Below are 17,343 nucleotides of genomic sequence, written 5' to 3'. Positions count from 1 at the left end.
AGTAAAAAAGGGTCGAACGACGCCCCTGCTTCCCCCCCCCCCCCCCCCCCCCCGGGATGCAATCCAGACGCATGATGTACAGATCACGTAAAGAAAATTCCAGGTTTTGCTTCTAAGTACATTATATACGTGTGAAATGAGTTCCTGAAAGCATGTGCAAAGCGCTAAAACTGTTGCACTGAAATGTGGAGTTAGACCGAAGAACATGTTCTCTTCCGTTTTCAGATCAGGTTTTAATGGGCGGAGCCAAAAAAATGCCCTATCTACGTCATTTCGCCCCATCTACGTCAGATCACTGAATGGCTCCTCCTGCTGTACTGTTATTGTCGCTTACATCAGCTAGCTAGCTAGCTTCAGGATGTCTCCCACCACCCGCAACTGCATCTTCCCTGGATGCAAGAACTCCAGCTGCGCTGCAACGCCATTAAAGTTCCCTGTTGAGAATGAAAGGAAAGATAGGTGGATAGATTTTGTGAAGAGCCACGCTCATGGCTTCGGATAAACTCCACAGCCGCCTCTGCGCCACTGACCATTTCACGGCGGACAGTTTTAACATGGACCAGAGAAAGACTGGGTTCACCAACACACGGCTTCTCTTGCAGCGCGGAGCCGTACCGAGCATCGCCCCCCCGGCCGTTCATCCTCCGGTCGCACCTGGACCATCCACCGCCGCCAGCAGTTCATCACTCAGTTCTGTGTGCTTGTTATAATTATACTAGATAACTTTTCCAGGGGTATCTCTGCAATAATTAGTGCAAACCGCTAACTTGATATTAGGCTACTCGGTGTAGAATGATGCTATTTTGGTGAAATGGTAATGTGCTAGAAGTAGTTGGAGAGCTCACTGTCTGCTGTCTCTGCTGTAAATGTTTACTCCTGTGTTACAGCTCAGGGGAATATTTCATTTATATGCATCTGTATGTTTCACTGATTGAACAAATACATTCTAATTCTATACTGTTTTGTTCGGCTTGACGTAGCGTCCATTATCTGGGTCGTAGGTGGCTTACTTGAGAGAGGCGGCGCCTTCCAGCGAGGGGTCCGAGCTTCAGCTCCTTCAGGCGACACGCCCCCCCCAGGCTCGAACAGAGAAGACTGCTGATTTTCTTACGATTTCAAAGCCTAATTTAACATACGGTGTTTTTTTTCATTCGAATTTGGATGGGTAGTTAATAACACATTATTCTGTGGTGTGGTGAACTTGAAACTCGTTTTTAATTCCACTTTACAGGATCTTTAAAACTACAGTTAAAATCAAGGAGGTAGCCTACACATTTATTTGTGAAAATACCTTAATGGACCACTATGCAATCCATTACTGACCTCTAGTGGTACACTAGCTCAACTACTGATGGCTTCTCAACTGCAGAGTTGATTCAAATATAACCACTGAAACCATTATTTTCATCCTTGATTGTCTGCTGTCCTTACTGTATGTAGGCCTACTGTTTGTATGTTGCTTTGGATGAAAGCATGTTCTATATATATTAGATATATAGAATATTCTAAAAATCAATATAGGCCTAATAGATATATTGCTCCCATTATTTACTGAACCAGATCTTTGGTAGGTTCAGTGTAATTACCAAATCAATCTGTTTAACCCACTGTACATGGGCAAAAGCTCACAACAGGCCGTTGTTACTAATCCCAAAGGTTGTTTTTCACACATGCATGTGGTTTTGATGTTCACTTTCCTCCCCTACACCAGGAACGGTTAGTTTCGATGGTAGAATGATGAGGGAAGGGCATGTCGCTATGGAGGAACAGTGGTTTAGGAATGAAACGTACCCCAGTACTTACAATCGAATCAAGTCGGTCGCAAAACTTTTCCAGCTTGAAAACTGAAGAGCTTGGATGAAAGTGAAGATGTTTATATTTGCTCCGCAAATTTGGACTCAATAAGTGAAACGTAAGGATGGTTGTACCTCATATAATATGTTTTATGTAAAGAAGGTTAGCTGTAGAGGTTGTTTTTCTAGTTTGCAGCAATGGTAGCATACAAAAGTTACGCTAGTAGTATGCTAATATGCTAGTCTGCCTTACTGATGCTAACGTATTCACCTCAGCCTTTAATATTTTGTTCTAAATATGCAAAAAAGAAACGTGTTTATTTTTGCTTTTAGAGGAGTGGTTATGGTACACTTAGTCAATTTGAAGTCGCAGTGTTACACTAGGGGCAATAAGAAACTGTCTTAAGGATAGCAGCTCATGCATAGATAACAAGTTATCACAAGTAATTTTATTTTGAGGATTTATCAATTATCATTAATATTTGAAGAGCAGAATACACAACACTGAATTGGCAGATGTAATAAATTATTTGGACGATAAATTAATTCACTGTGCCATAGACTGGTGGATTCCTTAAACCAAAATGGTCACAGTTTACCTTTGGCATGGGGGGGGGGGGGGGGGATTAAACAGTTTCTTAATTCTGCCTGTTCCATTCAAATCGCATACTTATTTTATCCTTTTAGTTTGGAAAGTTCTTGAAATACAGCAAAGATGGCCATGCTGGCTAAATCAGGAATAGCATTGAAATCTATGGCATTTTGGGAGGCCAGGAGATGCCAAGACAAAACGGCATGTCTTTCTAGCTGTTGACAATTGAACTTTTGAACGCAATTATCCATGTAAGTGTGTGGTAGCACATGAAAGTCACATTCATGAATCACCCATCTTGCCCTTTGGCATGTTTTCCCGAGTTGCATTTTAATCTCAATGCAATGTGTCTCTGTCAGTTGCACAGGTAGATGGTTGATTTTAAGGCTAAATGATGACATGTGAATCCCACAACATATGTATTTGGACTCAAGATGACTGTCTTCTCCTAGAGTCACCACTACACAGACTAGTTCTGTGGCTAAACCACAGTGGTAACCATTGAGGAAACATGAACTTCCTCTTAATTTCAAGGAAAGACGGAAGAGGACGTAACCCTCACATGAGAGGAATCCTTTGATACTGTTTTGGTTGAAAGAGTCTTATTTGGTGCTGTTGGTGCGTTATTGTAATTTTTCCCCATTTATTTACAGAGAGGGATTATTGTTATGGTTATGCCGTCTGGAGGAGGATAATAGGAATATAAAAAATTGGCAAATAAGTTCTAGGGAACTTACATCAGGTCTTTACATCATAGATGTAAAGACCTGTTAAAGTAGCCTATTTGTTCAGTGTGTAGGCTAACCCATATGCAGTTACATTTGACTAGCCACTTCATCATGGTATGATGTGTATGTGTTCATTTAAATGCTTCTAAAAGAGTTCACAAGACTCCTAGTAGTCCTATTGGTTGGCAAGTGCTTTTTTTCAACACAAATATCCTTCAGCCACACAAACAGTTAAGTAGAGGCTAGGAGGCGACAGAGTTCTCCTCATTGCTCTGTGTGAAGTGGTGTTGATGGCTTTAATGACAGCCACAGTGGTAAAGACCAGGCTCGGTTGGTTTCCAGCCGGTCATAGCACTCTGCTATCTCTGGTTTTCCTCGTGGTGTGGAGGCCTTAGACTGCAATCTATATCAGAGACACTCTGGCTTTGTTTTGACTTATTTGAAATACACTTCCACTATCTTCTTTATCTTAAACTGGTGTTGCCTCTTGGCTTCACAAGCACTAACCATGAAGGCAGCTCTTGGAGACTTATTTCCTTCAAGGTCTAAAATCCCTCAACCAGCAATTACTCTAGGGCATGGTTATTAGTGTTAGCAGAATTGTAAATGACTATACCTTCTGTTGATGCTGGAGCCAATAAATTGGCTGAGTGTTACTTTTAAAAAGTTTGTTTCCTTCCCACTCACCCAGCAACTGGCATTATAGCACCATGGTTGTAGTGGTACACTTGAACGGCCTGTAATGGCACTATGGGGAATGTTTTGGCAGCTGCCATACTCCCTCTAAAATATTCCCTAAATACTTCCTCCATCAAGACATAGCCTAGGCCTAGTTTCTGTTTCCCAGGAACTTCTGATTGACACAAATCACCCACACCGTCCTGTAAAGTTAATTACTCAGTAGGAGTTAGGCCTCCATTCAAATGACTGTGGCAACAGATATGGAGTAGGCTATTCAAAATACTATTAATACATTATTTTAGAGCATTACAAATCTAACCTACCAAAACTGTAATCATCTTCAGCATTTTAACACGGGCAGTGTTTCTCTCTTCAAGTACTCCAAGAAAGTATTCAGGAAAGGGGAATGAGAAAGGACGTGGGGGAGAAAGGTAAAAGAAGAGAGAGAGAGTGAGGCCCAGTCACCCGTGAGGCTTTTGTGGTATGGCTGAGTGAGTCCTGGTGTGAAGCAGACTGCTGTTAGCAGCTTTGTCCTGGCCATGCTTCACAGCCAGCCTCCATACACATGAGCTCCCCATCTGAATGGGCAGGACGGTGAGGGGATAACCACAACAACCACCCCTCGGAGCTGTCTGTGGACATTCAACTCCCGCCTACTGTAGACCCAGGAAGTGCAGTGATGGGAATCTACAGTTCACCATAGAGAATATGGATATTTTTCTTTAGTGAAATATTAATGAGCCTCTTTCTATCCCATGGAAATCTTTTTTGGGTGGATTGTACAAAGCCTGTTGAAAAAAGCCATGTTCGATTCGTCCCTACAATAGGATTTGTAGTATTGAAGTAGAATTTAACTAGATATCTGTGCTGCATTGGTGGTGCCATGTCCTATATGATGTTATACTCTAGTGTCTAGGAATTGTGGAGGCCTGTTTTAAATCTCCAGCACTGACATTCTTGAAGAGCCAGAGTAAATTTGGGAATTCCCAATGAATGTAAGCCTTGCTGTGGCAGAACAGGTGCCGTTTCGGCATATTGTGCATACCCCACCCACCACAATGTGTTCCCCTCTCTCTTCATGGCAAAAGGAGCCTGATTATTGTGTTTGTAACTCAATAATCAGTAAAATCTGTAAAAAATAATTAATTCAATACAATAATAATTGTATTCTTAATGTTGCACATTTGAAATAAAGACATCAGCTTTTCAGAAATATATAGGCAACTGTGCCTACCTGTCAACAATCTGCCATCAACTAGGCTGAGCCTATTGGCAAAGGAAGATTCTAAACTGTGTGCTTGTTTTTTAATGGCTTGTTTGCCTAGTTTCGACAATGGGAAATGAGACAAGTAAATTAAAACTATTCATGCTTGTCACACCACAGCTTTCTGAGGAGACCATGATAATAGAATCAATGTTAAAATTCTCATTAGCGTTCTTATCAGTTAGCCTGTACAGTTTTGAGCAAACCTGAGTACAAGGCCAAATCACTTGGTCTCTTAAACTGTAGGTGTGCTCACATTCAGATGCCACTCCCACTTCCAGTGGGTGCGCCCTAAACACACTTGTGTTGCCTCACTCCAAGATACTCAGTTTGCATTGATTTGAAGTGAGGGATACTAACAACATTTCCACAACATAGGAACGTTTCTACTTGGAGTTTTTAAGTGATCAACAAGGATTGTCTCAGTAATGTAAAGGTAGTCTTTTTAACCACATTTATTTATGTTTGTTACTTGAAAATGTGTTGATTTTCAAATGTCTTTTTCAAGTTAGACTTTGTGTTTGTTTGCATTTCCTGCTTTAGTGGCATGTCATTAATATGCCTTTTAATGGATATACAACTTCTTGTTTCTGTGAATGTTTTTAGCTTTGAATATTCTAGTTAGATTTTTTTTAAGGTGGTGGTGATTCAATCTCTGGTGCAGTTGTGCATTTCAGTACAGGATGTTTATGACAATAGTTTGTTATAGGTATACCATGAGTATTTTATATCAATGATTCTCATATGGATGTACCAGATCCTCCTGTTATTGAAAACCTGACAGCTTCACAGTCATCCACATGGTTTTACACCAGCTATCAAATGGCTCTTGCTTCTACTTAGTCAATTATTACCTGGACTGAGATTGCAATCAGTAGTCACATGACGTGGGAGCCTCACTATCTCTACCTCACTCACAGGAAGTTCTTGAGACTCTCTGTACAGAAACAGGTGTGTCATGCAGTCATGACACTGCTGCTACTGGGCTCCCTGTTCCAGGTGGTGTTCTGTCATATCTGAGTCATTAAATTTCTTCGTCTTTCGTCTTTGAAAATACCTCATTGGAGTTCAATGAATAACAAGGTTTTGCTATTTAGTTTGTCTAACTGGTGGTCAAAAACCATCAAACACATAAAGTACTTTACATGTACCTCAAAGCAAATTTCAAAGTCTTTCAAATGCATTTATATGGTAAATTAGTCATGGATATTTGCAAGTGTAAAACTGTATGGGGTGGAATGAAGATTTGTCACAACTCGATTTTCTAAAGAGAAGAAAATATTTAAATCTTCAAAACCCAATTTTCACGCTTGCATTCAGTTTTACACTAAAATCTCTATGACTCTAATTTACTTATTTCTTCTGACTCAGTGGCATTCTTTGCTTTGTGTTCAGGTATTTTTACCCTTCCTCTACAAATGGTCGTCCTTTAGCCTAAGGCTAAACATTCGCCTACGATGCCCTGAGTGGAGTAGATTGTCACAGTTTGAAAGCGTTTGTTTTTCAACCGTGGAGAGGTATTGCTGACAGGGCATAGCTGCAGGGAGTTTCTTAGACTTTGATGGATGTGGAGCCGCTCTGCTAAGTACCATTGTTTAAACTCTTGAGGAATTGGGTTGACCTCTGTGACTTGGGGTCAAGAGACTGTTTCCGTGGTTGAAGGGTAAAGTAGTGACGAAATGTATGACCATAGCAATTATAGCCTATTTTTGCCATGCTATACCAATTAGCTCTGTTTTAAATGGTTCTTCTTGTAGCCTCTAGTATTTGAAGAGGCCATTAACAGAGATGGTTACTTTTGCAGGGCATCGTGAGACCGGACATACTTTGGGGTGAAAGATAGCTGACCGCTGACATGGAAGGCAAAGAGGAGATCAGTGACACTGACAGTGGGATCATCCTTCACTCTAGTAAGCACCCCCTCTGCTTTCAGCTTCATCAGATTGCTGAGTCCAATGATTTCTAACAGAAGCTACCTATGGTCACATTCCTCTACCCCTGTCATGTGCTGTCTGCTTTCCACAATGGGAGCTTATCAGTCCAGACAGAGTTTGGGTTTGTCACTTCAGTCTTTCCTCAGCAGAGCTGTCATCCTGTGACCTCTTTGTTTAACTGTCACTCCTCTGGTGGCAGACGCCTGCCTGTGCTTGTAGGGACTCATCAGATAATCTGTGAAGGCATGAGAAAGACAATGTTTCACCAGCCCTAAGAATTAATCCACAGGCATTAGTTACTCTATGAAGAGACTATTCCAGTACATTCTCTTTTTTCTCAGTTTGGCTTCACATTGAGGCTGCTTTCATAGCATGAATCTAAATCTTACAGGATTCATAAAGTAATAGCTACAATTTTGCACCCGATGCAAGTTTTCATCTTAAAAAATACATAATTTACAAATGCCTTTTCAATTGTTTTCATGGCTATCTAGGCGGATGGGTCATGTGTCAATTATAGATCAATTTCTGTCTTAAGACATTTATTAGCCATCATAAAAATTAGACCTTGTTCCACTTTGTTGCCTAGAAAGTTAGCGAAACATATGGCTGCAATATAGAAATGCCAGTGTCCAGCTACAGTATATAGACAGGTCTCACAGTAACATTGTGACCTATCACACAAATCACTGAAACCTTGGTTGTTGTGTTCCAGGCCCAGACAGTCCAACTACGGTTATGAAAGACGTGTTAACTCATACAAGGGCTATGAAGCTGAAGCACCAATCACTTGAGGACCGACTAGAGCTGTGCCTGGTGGAACTGAAGAAACTCTGCATTCGAGAGGCTGTGAGTATTCACACTTGTTCTTTTCTCTCGCTTCTCTTTCTCCTCTCTCTTTCTCTCTCTGCTCCTCACACAGACACACTCAAACTCGCCTTAGGAGGATTCAGACAGTGTTCTCCCTAATGTGACTAGGAATTTCCCAAAGAGTGAAACCATGAGAGAGAGAGATATGACATAACTATATCAGTACCTTAAGTGTTTCTGTCAAGCTGTTGAAACAACTCTCCTGTTGACATATTGGACAAATGGGCTTGGCTCTCCTGTCGGGACATGCCACGGTGCACTGAAGTGAGACTATTATGATTGTGACCTCTCCCTGGAACAGGAAGAGGACAGGGACTGGAACATGACCAACAGTCATGATGCCTCTCTCTGTAACCTGTTTGATTTGAGTCACAATGACAACATGCACATTATGGCTGCTCCTAAATTGAGTAATGGCACACTCATGCTCTGCGATTGGTTTGTAGTTGAACTTGAGGGCAGGACAGTGAGATTGGATACACTGGCAGTTAAGGCCCTAAGAATGTGTTTTGGAAAAAAGACACTTGGAAAAACAGCGTTGCGTAACAGAATTGCCCTGAAAACTCCCATGTCTGAACAAGTCTTCAAGGAAAGATTTTAGAAAAAATAAATTTCAGTTAATCAAAAAAGGTCAACTGTGTCTGCCAGAAAATATCAATGATTTCAAGATATCATGTATATGTGTGTTGCATATAGGAGCTAACCGGGCGTTTGTCAGAAGATTACCCTTTTCTACCCGGGGAGAAGCCTCCACAGGTCCGCAGGCGTATTGGAGCAGCCTTCAAACTAGACAAGCAGAGCATCCCTCATGGAGCCGGGGTACAGTTCATTCAATTTCAACATGCCAACCCCTTGTGGTACACCCTACTTTAGTCACAGATCTGTCATCTCAGGAGCAGATCTTGGATGTTCATCCACTCTATCATCCCCTCCCCTGTAGGACTCAGAATTAAACTCTGTGGAGTCAGAACTGGCCCTGCAGCTGCAGATACATGAAGCGTCTCGCAGGCTGTGTCAAGAGGAGCATCTCGGTAAGGCTGTGAAGAGGAGCCGGGTACAGCAGTGCAAGCGGGAGGAGAAGAAAGTCAAGGAACTGCAGGAGACGGCCTTTCAGCTCCGCCTGCAGCACGGCCGGACATCTCCTCGCCCCGGCTGTATCAACACACAGAGAGGTGAGTGGCACCCTGTGACTGCATCAAACTGCCTGAGATTATAATATTTAGTCAAAATGTTCCAGATTAACAGTTTATTTGCTTTGGTTTCACCTTCAGATCAAGGTACTTCAGATAACAGCTCTCTGTCTGATTCTGTGGTGCTTGATGAAGGTAAGATTATTTCTCCAGTTAACTGTATATAATGATTTTGCTGATTGAAAATACTCAATATATATACCCTATCTTTTCGTTCCCAGAAGAGGTTACCATTCAGTCATCCCAACCATGCCTGGAGCCGCCCTACCAAGGACCAGCAGAGAGTTCCCAGCAACCTTTAGGGTTTTCTCAACCCCCTGTCCACACCCCCTACCAGTCCCCCTCTGTCTCGTCACTGCCTCTTCTGCAAAGCCCCCACCAGCCTTCCCTTCTATCCCTGGAGGAGCCGAGGCTCAGCTTTAGCATTGATCATGAAGCCCCTCCCATTCAGCACTCCCCCTGGAGTGAGTCCAGCCTGGACCAACCCTACCAGAAGTCTAAAAAGTCACGCTCTGGGAGCAGCAAGTCCAGGTAAAAGGAGAGCTGCTACTGTAATTTCATATGAGCCTCACCCTTTAGTTTATTGTGAGGATAAATAATGAAAGCCCAAGAATAGCCATAATTGAAGCTTTGTAGGGCAGTGGTATAAGCCACAATGGCCTCATAGCTTCCATTCAGTTTTTACCCTCACCTTGAATCTCTGCATTTATAGTGTGTTGAACTATAAACATTAAACACTGCATCTGCCTTAATGAGAAACCACAAGGTCTAGAATATAGGTCGGCAGTGCTAAATTTGAAACTAACCCTTCACTTAATTATCTGAAACATTGCAGCTTCTTTTGAAGTAGTTGCCATTAAGGCATACCTTGGTATTTTGAAAGAGGATATTATACCAAGACAGTCTGATTCAAGTTTCAACTTGTACTCCCAGATAGATGGAGCAACAAAAGAACAGGTTTATGTGTTAAGTAAAACAAGCACTCACTTCATTGGTGGATGAACTAGTTTCACAAGTAAAAAAAACCCTGCATGTCTTCTCAAAAGACTCACTTACACTCCCTTTCCTCCCATGTTTCCTCAACAGCAGTCCAGCTGTGACCCCTGTATTACCTCCAGTGGAGGCATGCCTTGGAGACTTGGGCCTGCCAGTCAAGGTGTCTAACCTGAGACTATGCCACCCCCAGTCCAGCAGCGCCCCTTCCACCCCAGAAATGCAGCTGCGTCGTCAACTCTCTCTCAGGTAACTTCCTGGTTAAAGAACACCTTCCTACAGTTCATGGAAGTCCTGGTAGTTGAGAGTATGAAACCTTCTGACCCAGCTGTGTGTGTGTAATGCTCTTGTTTTGATTTTCAGGTTTCCCAGCACGGAACCTTCTTTTGGCACTGAGAGGAGTCGAGATCGTACCAGGGGTCCAAGGAGACGACTTACAGATTATATGGTGCCATCATTGGAGCCCCCTCTACCGAGGATGAACAATGGAAACCCCATGTACCACTCCGGTTCCGAGGACAGCAGCTCTGAACACTCAGCTCCATCGTATGCTGGTTCCCTGTGTCAGGAGGTGCCGTGTCAGCCTACCTATCAACACCTGCACTCCAGCCCTAACAACAATCAGGCACCACTACCCTACTCAGGCCCTGGATTCTACCAAAACTCCAAGAACCAGTCCAGTCCCAGCATCCACAGAGAGTACTACGAGGATGGGATAGTCTATCCTCATGATATGGTGATGGGAAGGGGCTATTACTGCCAGCCAGCCCAATCTCCCTCCACCAGATATGAGCACTGGTACGAAGGGCCTCCTGTATACCCCCCCCAGGCACTCAGGCCTCTGCCCCACCACGTCAGACTATCCCGTGCCCCCTCCCTACGAGAATATTCTCACCATCTTTCCAGGGGCCTCCCAAGACAAGTGGTGAATGATGAGTTAAAGTCATGGCACCAGCGCAACCAGTTCAGAGAGCCCAGGCCCCGTTCTCTGGACAGACAGGGAGCAATCAGAGTGAAGAACATACCAGATCTTGAGTCACCCCTCGCCCAGCACCACATGTTCCAGGAGCAGGTAAACAGAAGATGACAAACTGTCTGTCATGACAGTTATGGGGATGTTCATCTACCGTGAAGTTAACGTATAGTGATACAATGCAAAGATGGAACCAAATGAAAGTTAAGAACACAATAGACATGCGCACTGTACAAAGGAATTTCTGATTCATTAAAATTTGTCATGGCCTTTGTCTAGACCTGTTGCAACCATGTGAGAAACAGGAAGCCCTTTAATGCATTTGTGTCATATGCTGCCAGTCGATCAGTTTTTGAACACTGCAAATTTGGCAACACACTTTGTTCATGGACCAGCATTAGTCAAATTCAAATCAGGACAGCCAGAGAACCATTATCGATTTTATAATACACTCTTATCTAAAAAGGACTTGCTTTTCTGGAAAGTTAAGATAGCATTGAGACAAATTGCACAATGCCTAGTGACAGACTTGAATACAAACTTAAAAAGAAACATTGTTGAGTAGATGTTGGTCCTTGCTGTTTTTTCCCCATTTGGTACTGTAATATGTGAGAGGCAAATGCCACATTCCTGTATCGGATTTACATGTCCATGGGGTGAGATGAAATGGACAGCTGTAGGGGAAGTTTTGGTGTCTAATCTTTCGTGTACTCATTTGAGGGGAGGTCCAGAAGCGGAGGTTTGTGAGATATTCTAACAGCTGCTATGTGGGAGACCATGTTCATGTGACCCTCCCAGAGTCAACATCATTCCTGAATCACGCTATGTCATCCTGACTCACAGTATGGCTCATTGTAGATAAACTACAGATAATGTGGCTAATCAGGCACAGTGCCTGTCATGCCTGTTAAACCTCCTAAATACATTAATTGTCCCTCTTACAGGTGCCTCAGCGACGGGTCCTTCAGAGGGCCCCTGATGGGACCCCAGTGCAGTGGTTTGTGGAAGTGGACTCTGAGATTGTCAGTCAGGTCTAATGCAAGGACTCTTCCACCTTTCTCTGAAACACACTGGCCTTCCTTACAGAGCCCTATTCATTCACTCATTTGTTACACCACTGGACCCAGTGCTGATTATGTGGACATACCTTGGCTTATGGCTTCATACCTCAGAATATCAATTTCAGGCATTAAGCCACCTATTGTGCCTCTTTTTACTGTGAGAAAAGAAAGCATTGATCTTTGAACATTACTGTTTGTGAACTTTTCTTAGAAATGATTGTACTGAGTATCTGTCAAGTAATGTATGTATTATTTTTTCAATATGAAAATGTTTCTCAGTAGAGAAAACAAATAAAGGGTGTAATGCGATTATACATTGATTAACTCCCTGTGAAATTAATTGTGACCTTGTCCGTCTCATATCACAAGTGGCATTCGTGTCCTTGTGAGCTATGAACAACATTCAATAGGAATAAGCCTTAATTGGTGGAAGACTGTTTTTGGTCTTATTTTGTATTCATAGTTTATATACATATCAGACATACATTCAATAGGCTGCTCAAGGTCGTGTAGGCTCAATTGATGGGCTAGGTCAAGTAGATTAACATAATACAACTGGTCGAATGTTTAATCGTACGTAAAGGATAATGATATATTTATGTATTTTAAGTAGTTGCTCTCTGGGTTACCAGGATCCCAAAGTGCACGTAGAAGAAATTCCCTTTTCTCTGTTTACTATTTCACTTGTTCTTTATCCGCGCCAAACGATTGGAACCTGATTGGAACGCACCCATGTCCTATCACTGGCATACTCGTGCCCTCTAGCGTAGACGTGGCGAATAAACTATTTTCGTAAATCAGTCACATGCTTGGACGTCATTAAACAGGAAGTCACTGTCGACGGTGGTCGAGTAGAAATAAAGTCCCATTCACTGATTCTCATTTGAACTTAAATATGGATTCTTCTCTCAAGCTGCACTCTGATTTGGCAGAGGATGTGGCTACGTCCTCGAGCTTTCGTCAGTTCAAAATCCAACACTTTCACTTAGATCTGAATGTCGATTTTGAGAAGAAAACTCTGAGAGGTACCGAAACCTTGAATCTAAAATGCTTGAAAGGTTCCCAGACTGAACTGCTGCTGGACATCCACCCCTCACTATCTCTGCAAGAGGTCTCTTACGGACTGAGCAAAGACGAGTCAGATTTAGAGAAAGCAGAATTTTACACGCAAGGCTTTACTACTTATGGCACTACGCTTGTCGTAAAGTTCCCCACACCTTTTAAAAACGAAGATGAATTTCGGCTTGTGATCAAGTACATGGCAACTGATGGACCTGGGGTAAGGATTGGAAATCAATATTGTGAATACAATGAACTGCAATATATATATGAAGTTAGAGGCATGAGTTCATACATTTCATAGGCTACACCACAAGTGTTAATGGTTGCCAAAGCACCACTGCACTTCTCTCATTTGAGCAACATATCTGTAGATGTCATGGCTGGACCCTGCCCAGACTGGTGAGAAGAAAGGACCTTTCCTGTACACCTCTGGTTTTCCTGTGTTGAACAGGAGTCTCTTCCCTGGCTTCCACACACCCATGACTAAGAGCCCCTATTCAGCTGCTGTAAAGGTAATACTTGCCCTGGTGTTTCTGTCCCTTCACTTACTAGGTTTGCTGGCTGGTTCCAGAGCAGACAGCGGGGAAGACCAAGCCTTATGTGTTCACCCAGGGCCAAGCAGTGCTCAATCGCTCCTTCTTTCCCTGCTTTGACACCCCAGCGGCCAAGAGCACCTACTCTGCATCAGTACAGGTGAGCTCTTGGGCTTCCTGAACCAGAGGCCACAGGAGGAAGACCAGTGAGAGGGACATTGCACTATATATTTTGTTATTCTTTAACCTGTTCTTTCTCCCTTTATCTTTCTTTTGTCCTTGTCTCTTGTGTGATATGTTGAGAAGTGCACTTTTCATAGGGGCTTTTTCCAACTTGTATAGATTTATAATTATCAGTCATGGCTTCCTTTAAGGTTACTTGGGTTTTTGTGAATATTCAAGTTATACTCTTTCTCTCTCAGGTCCCCAATGGCTTCACTGCAGTGATGAGTGCAAGCAAATGGGAGCACAGGAAGGCAGACAACACCTTTCTGTTCACTATGGAGCAGCCTATCCCCTCCTACCTGGTGGCTCTAGCTGTGGGTGACCTGGTGTCTGCTGAGGTTGGACCAAGGTTGGTGGATTGTGCAATATCTCTTCACACAGATTCAATGGGTTTTTCCTTGGGTTAAAGATGAATCTTTATCTTTGCAGACTTCAATAGTCTTGTGTGAATCAAAGAGCAGTTCATTTACATTTTACCTAGATAAGGTCTGAGAACTTTGAACCCGTAAGGTACATTTCAGAAAGAATGTTGATCATACCCAGTTCCATAGATTACATGCATAGGGAGATAAAAAAAAAAATGCATTGTGTGGGATTTGTTTTCATTGTCCTTTATATTTATAGTTTCATAGGTGACTTTCTCAGATTTCCTCTGTTGCAGGACCAGAGTATGGACGGAACCATGCCTGCTGCAGGCAGCGAAGCAGGAGTTTGATGGTGTAATCGAGGAGTTCTTGGCAGTTGGAGAGAAACTATTTGGACCTTATGTCTGGGGGCGGTGAGGGTCTATCCTATATTTCCTTTAACAATCCACTTCGTTGATTATACACTATAGTTCTTTTACACTGTCTGTAATAGGAAGCACAGGTTATACGTTTGTTGGATTTTTGTCTCTGTCTTAGGTATGATGTCCTATTCATGCCTCCATCATTCCCTTTTGGAGGAATGGAGAACCCCTGCTTGACCTTCGTAACTCCCTGCCTGCTTGCAGGCGACCGTTCACTTGCTGACGTCATTGTGCACGAGATCTGCCATAGCTGGTTTGGTAACTTGGTGACCAACGCAAACTGGGGCGACTTCTGGCTCAACGAGGGCTTCACCATGTATGCCCAGCGCAGAGTGTGCAAGGAGCTGTATGGTGAGATGTGTTCTGGCTCCAATTTAAAGTCTTTGTAAGTTTGATCTGTTGATTATGGTTGACTCCATGTAATGCATTGGTCATTGTTTGCAGGGGAGGCCTACACATGTTTAGAGGCAGCAACAGGGAGAGGGTTACTAAGGCAACATATGGACAACACTGGAGAAGATCACCCCCTTAATAAACTGCGTGTGATTATCAAACCAGGTCAGATACATTTGATGTAAAAGCACACATTGACTTTTTGAACAGTTACACTTCTTTTCAAGTAGCCTAGTCAACTGTGTTGGTTTAGTCCTCTGACATACTCTCTCCAGGTGTTGATCCTGATGACACTTACAATGAGACACCCTATGAAAAGGGTTTCTCCTTTGTCTCCTATCTGGCCTATTTGGTTGGAGACCAGATGCTATTTGATGCATTCCTTAAGGTTGGCATAAACATTTTATAATTGTCTTTACTGTGCCAAACTGATCCCTACTGACAGAATATATGGAAGGGCTTGTACCTTTAACAATATTGTGTGTATAACTCAACTAAATATGTAATGTGACTGAATCATGATTTCACAGGCCTACGTTGACAAGTTCAAGTTTCGCAGTATAATGGCAGAAGATGCGCTTGAGTTTTTCTTGGAGTATTTCTCTGACCTCAAAAAGAAGGGAGTCCACAACATTGAGGGTAAACATCATTGGTTGTGTCCTTATTGCATTCTGTCGGGAATATGAAGTGACTAAGGTTCAGGAAAACAAAACTAATCTGCACACTTGCACTGCGGTCTCATCTATAAGGTCTTGAGTTTGACAGTTGGCTCAATGTGCCCGGTTGGCCCCCATACGTTCCTGACCTGTCTGCCGGTCAGAGCTTGATGAAGCCTGCAGAAGAATTGGCAGAGCTGTGGAGAGCTGAAGTCCTGGATCTAGCTGGCATTGGCAAGACAAACATCCAGTCCTGGAAGACCTACCAGAGTGTTTACTTCCTAGAGAAGATCTTGGAGAAGTCCCCACTGCCAAGAGGTAGGACTACCTATCAGGAACTTCACAGACAAGGCTCTATGCTTTGTTCTTTAGTCCCAGTGCTATGGTATGTGGAAGAAATTGTTGTTGGTCTCCCCTAGAACAGTGTGACTAGCAGTTCAGGTTCAGGGTTTATAAGTATAAACCTCGACAAGAATAAGGATCAGTTCAGACACACAAGTCTCTCTGGGGCATGAAGGTCAAAAGGATTTATAGTGAATAAATGAAGATAACATACAGCCAACAGGTGTTAGTTACACACAGACACATGACTGTCATCAGTACACAATATAAGTTACTGTAGGAACACAAATATAAATTAATAATATAAAATATATGAACACATTAAGGCAATAACTGATGTACTGATTGTGCATCAGGTTAGCACAAGGAAATCTGTAATTTCCTTGATTGTCTTTGACTTTCTTGATACCCTATGGGTCTTTGGGACATGGCCTATTGATTACCACCTGCAACGCACCACACATTGATAATAAATGTTCAAGGTTTAACACCTTTGAACAAATGATGACGTTCCCTGTCTCTCTAACAAGGTAATATGGAGCATTTGGAAGAGCAGTACCCTCACATTGTGAAGTCAAATAATGCTGAGCTACGACTGCGCTGGGCCCAGATTGTTGCTAAAAATCAGTATCAGCCTGGATATAAACATGTACGCAGCTTCCTCAGCAGCCAGGTTTGTAAAAATGTATAAATAAATAAATAAAAATGCATATCTATCATGAGATAACTTGTGTAGCTGACTCATGTCTGAATGTGTCTATTTTCAGGGAAAGCAGAAGTACACTCTTCCTGTATATCGCGCTCTTTGGAATGGATCAGAGGAGACTAAATCTCTGGCTACAGAGATATTCAGTGCCACCTCTCATCAGCTTCATGTCAATGTCCGCAATTATGTGAAGAAGATTATCACCTAAAGCACAGGCTTGAAGCATGTGTTTTAATAAAGATCAAGAGCTGATTTAATCAGAAACACTCAATGAGAAGCCATTAGACTGCAACCAGACAGATATGATTTAGTTGATAAAGGGACATTTGAAATAACTGTGTTCATGTTTAAAACTCATTGAATATGCTGTTTTCTTTCTTTAGGGCTGTATTACAAATACAGAGTACACACATTTTGAATAAAATCATCTGTTTGCATTTTGTATTCCGTCTTTAATAAAATGTGACAAGCTATAATTATAACACTCCCTCCGAATTGAAATGGTCTAAAACCTCCCCTGGTTGTTGGAAACTTTAGTACCTGCTAACCCAAAAAAGAGT

At 42.4% G+C, this 17,343-nt stretch overlaps 2 protein-coding genes across 7 annotated transcripts; both read left to right on the top strand.

Annotated features, from left to right (window-relative positions):
* Positions 1-1,741: 1,741 nt before the first annotated feature.
* inavab (innate immunity activator b) lies at positions 1,742-12,399 on the top strand. 5 transcript variants are annotated; one of them, XM_062467643.1, is made up of 10 exons: positions 1,743-1,912; positions 6,863-6,968; positions 7,708-7,841; positions 8,559-8,681; positions 8,803-9,034; positions 9,134-9,187; positions 9,277-9,583; positions 10,139-10,294; positions 10,409-11,117; positions 11,963-12,399. In XM_062467643.1, the coding sequence occupies exons 2-10, from the start codon at positions 6,914-6,916 to the stop codon at positions 12,053-12,055; spliced, it is 1,863 nt and encodes a 620-aa protein (XP_062323627.1). In that variant the 5' UTR covers positions 1,743-1,912; positions 6,863-6,913; the 3' UTR covers positions 12,056-12,399. The 5 variants fall into 5 exon arrangements, with proteins under 5 accessions (XP_062323635.1, XP_062323627.1, XP_062323609.1 ...); XM_062467625.1 differs by having other exon boundaries at positions 1,744-1,912; positions 9,274-9,583; XM_062467636.1 differs by lacking the exon at positions 1,743-1,912 and adding an exon at positions 5,355-5,494 and having other exon boundaries at positions 9,274-9,583.
* Positions 12,400-12,893: 494 nt separating this feature from the next.
* On the top strand, positions 12,894-17,225 carry rnpep (arginyl aminopeptidase (aminopeptidase B)). Of its 2 annotated transcripts, none has more exons than XM_062467604.1 (11): positions 12,894-13,358; positions 13,694-13,834; positions 14,097-14,248; positions 14,561-14,677; positions 14,802-15,037; positions 15,131-15,244; positions 15,355-15,467; positions 15,610-15,718; positions 15,829-16,053; positions 16,608-16,750; positions 16,845-17,225. In XM_062467604.1, exons 1-11 carry the CDS (start codon positions 12,975-12,977, stop codon positions 16,989-16,991), a joined length of 1,881 nt encoding a protein of 626 aa, XP_062323588.1. In that variant the 5' UTR covers positions 12,894-12,974; the 3' UTR covers positions 16,992-17,225. The 2 variants fall into 2 exon arrangements, with proteins under 2 accessions (XP_062323588.1, XP_062323597.1); XM_062467613.1 differs by lacking the exon at positions 13,694-13,834 and adding an exon at positions 13,513-13,653 and having other exon boundaries at positions 12,896-13,358.
* Positions 17,226-17,343: the final 118 nt, after the last annotated feature.

The sequence above is a fragment of the Osmerus eperlanus genome, chromosome 1 (assembly GCF_963692335.1).
Source record: "Osmerus eperlanus chromosome 1, fOsmEpe2.1, whole genome shotgun sequence".
Classification (NCBI taxonomy): domain Eukaryota; kingdom Metazoa; phylum Chordata; class Actinopteri; order Osmeriformes; family Osmeridae; genus Osmerus; species Osmerus eperlanus.
This window is presented reverse-complemented; position numbering and strand designations above follow the sequence as displayed.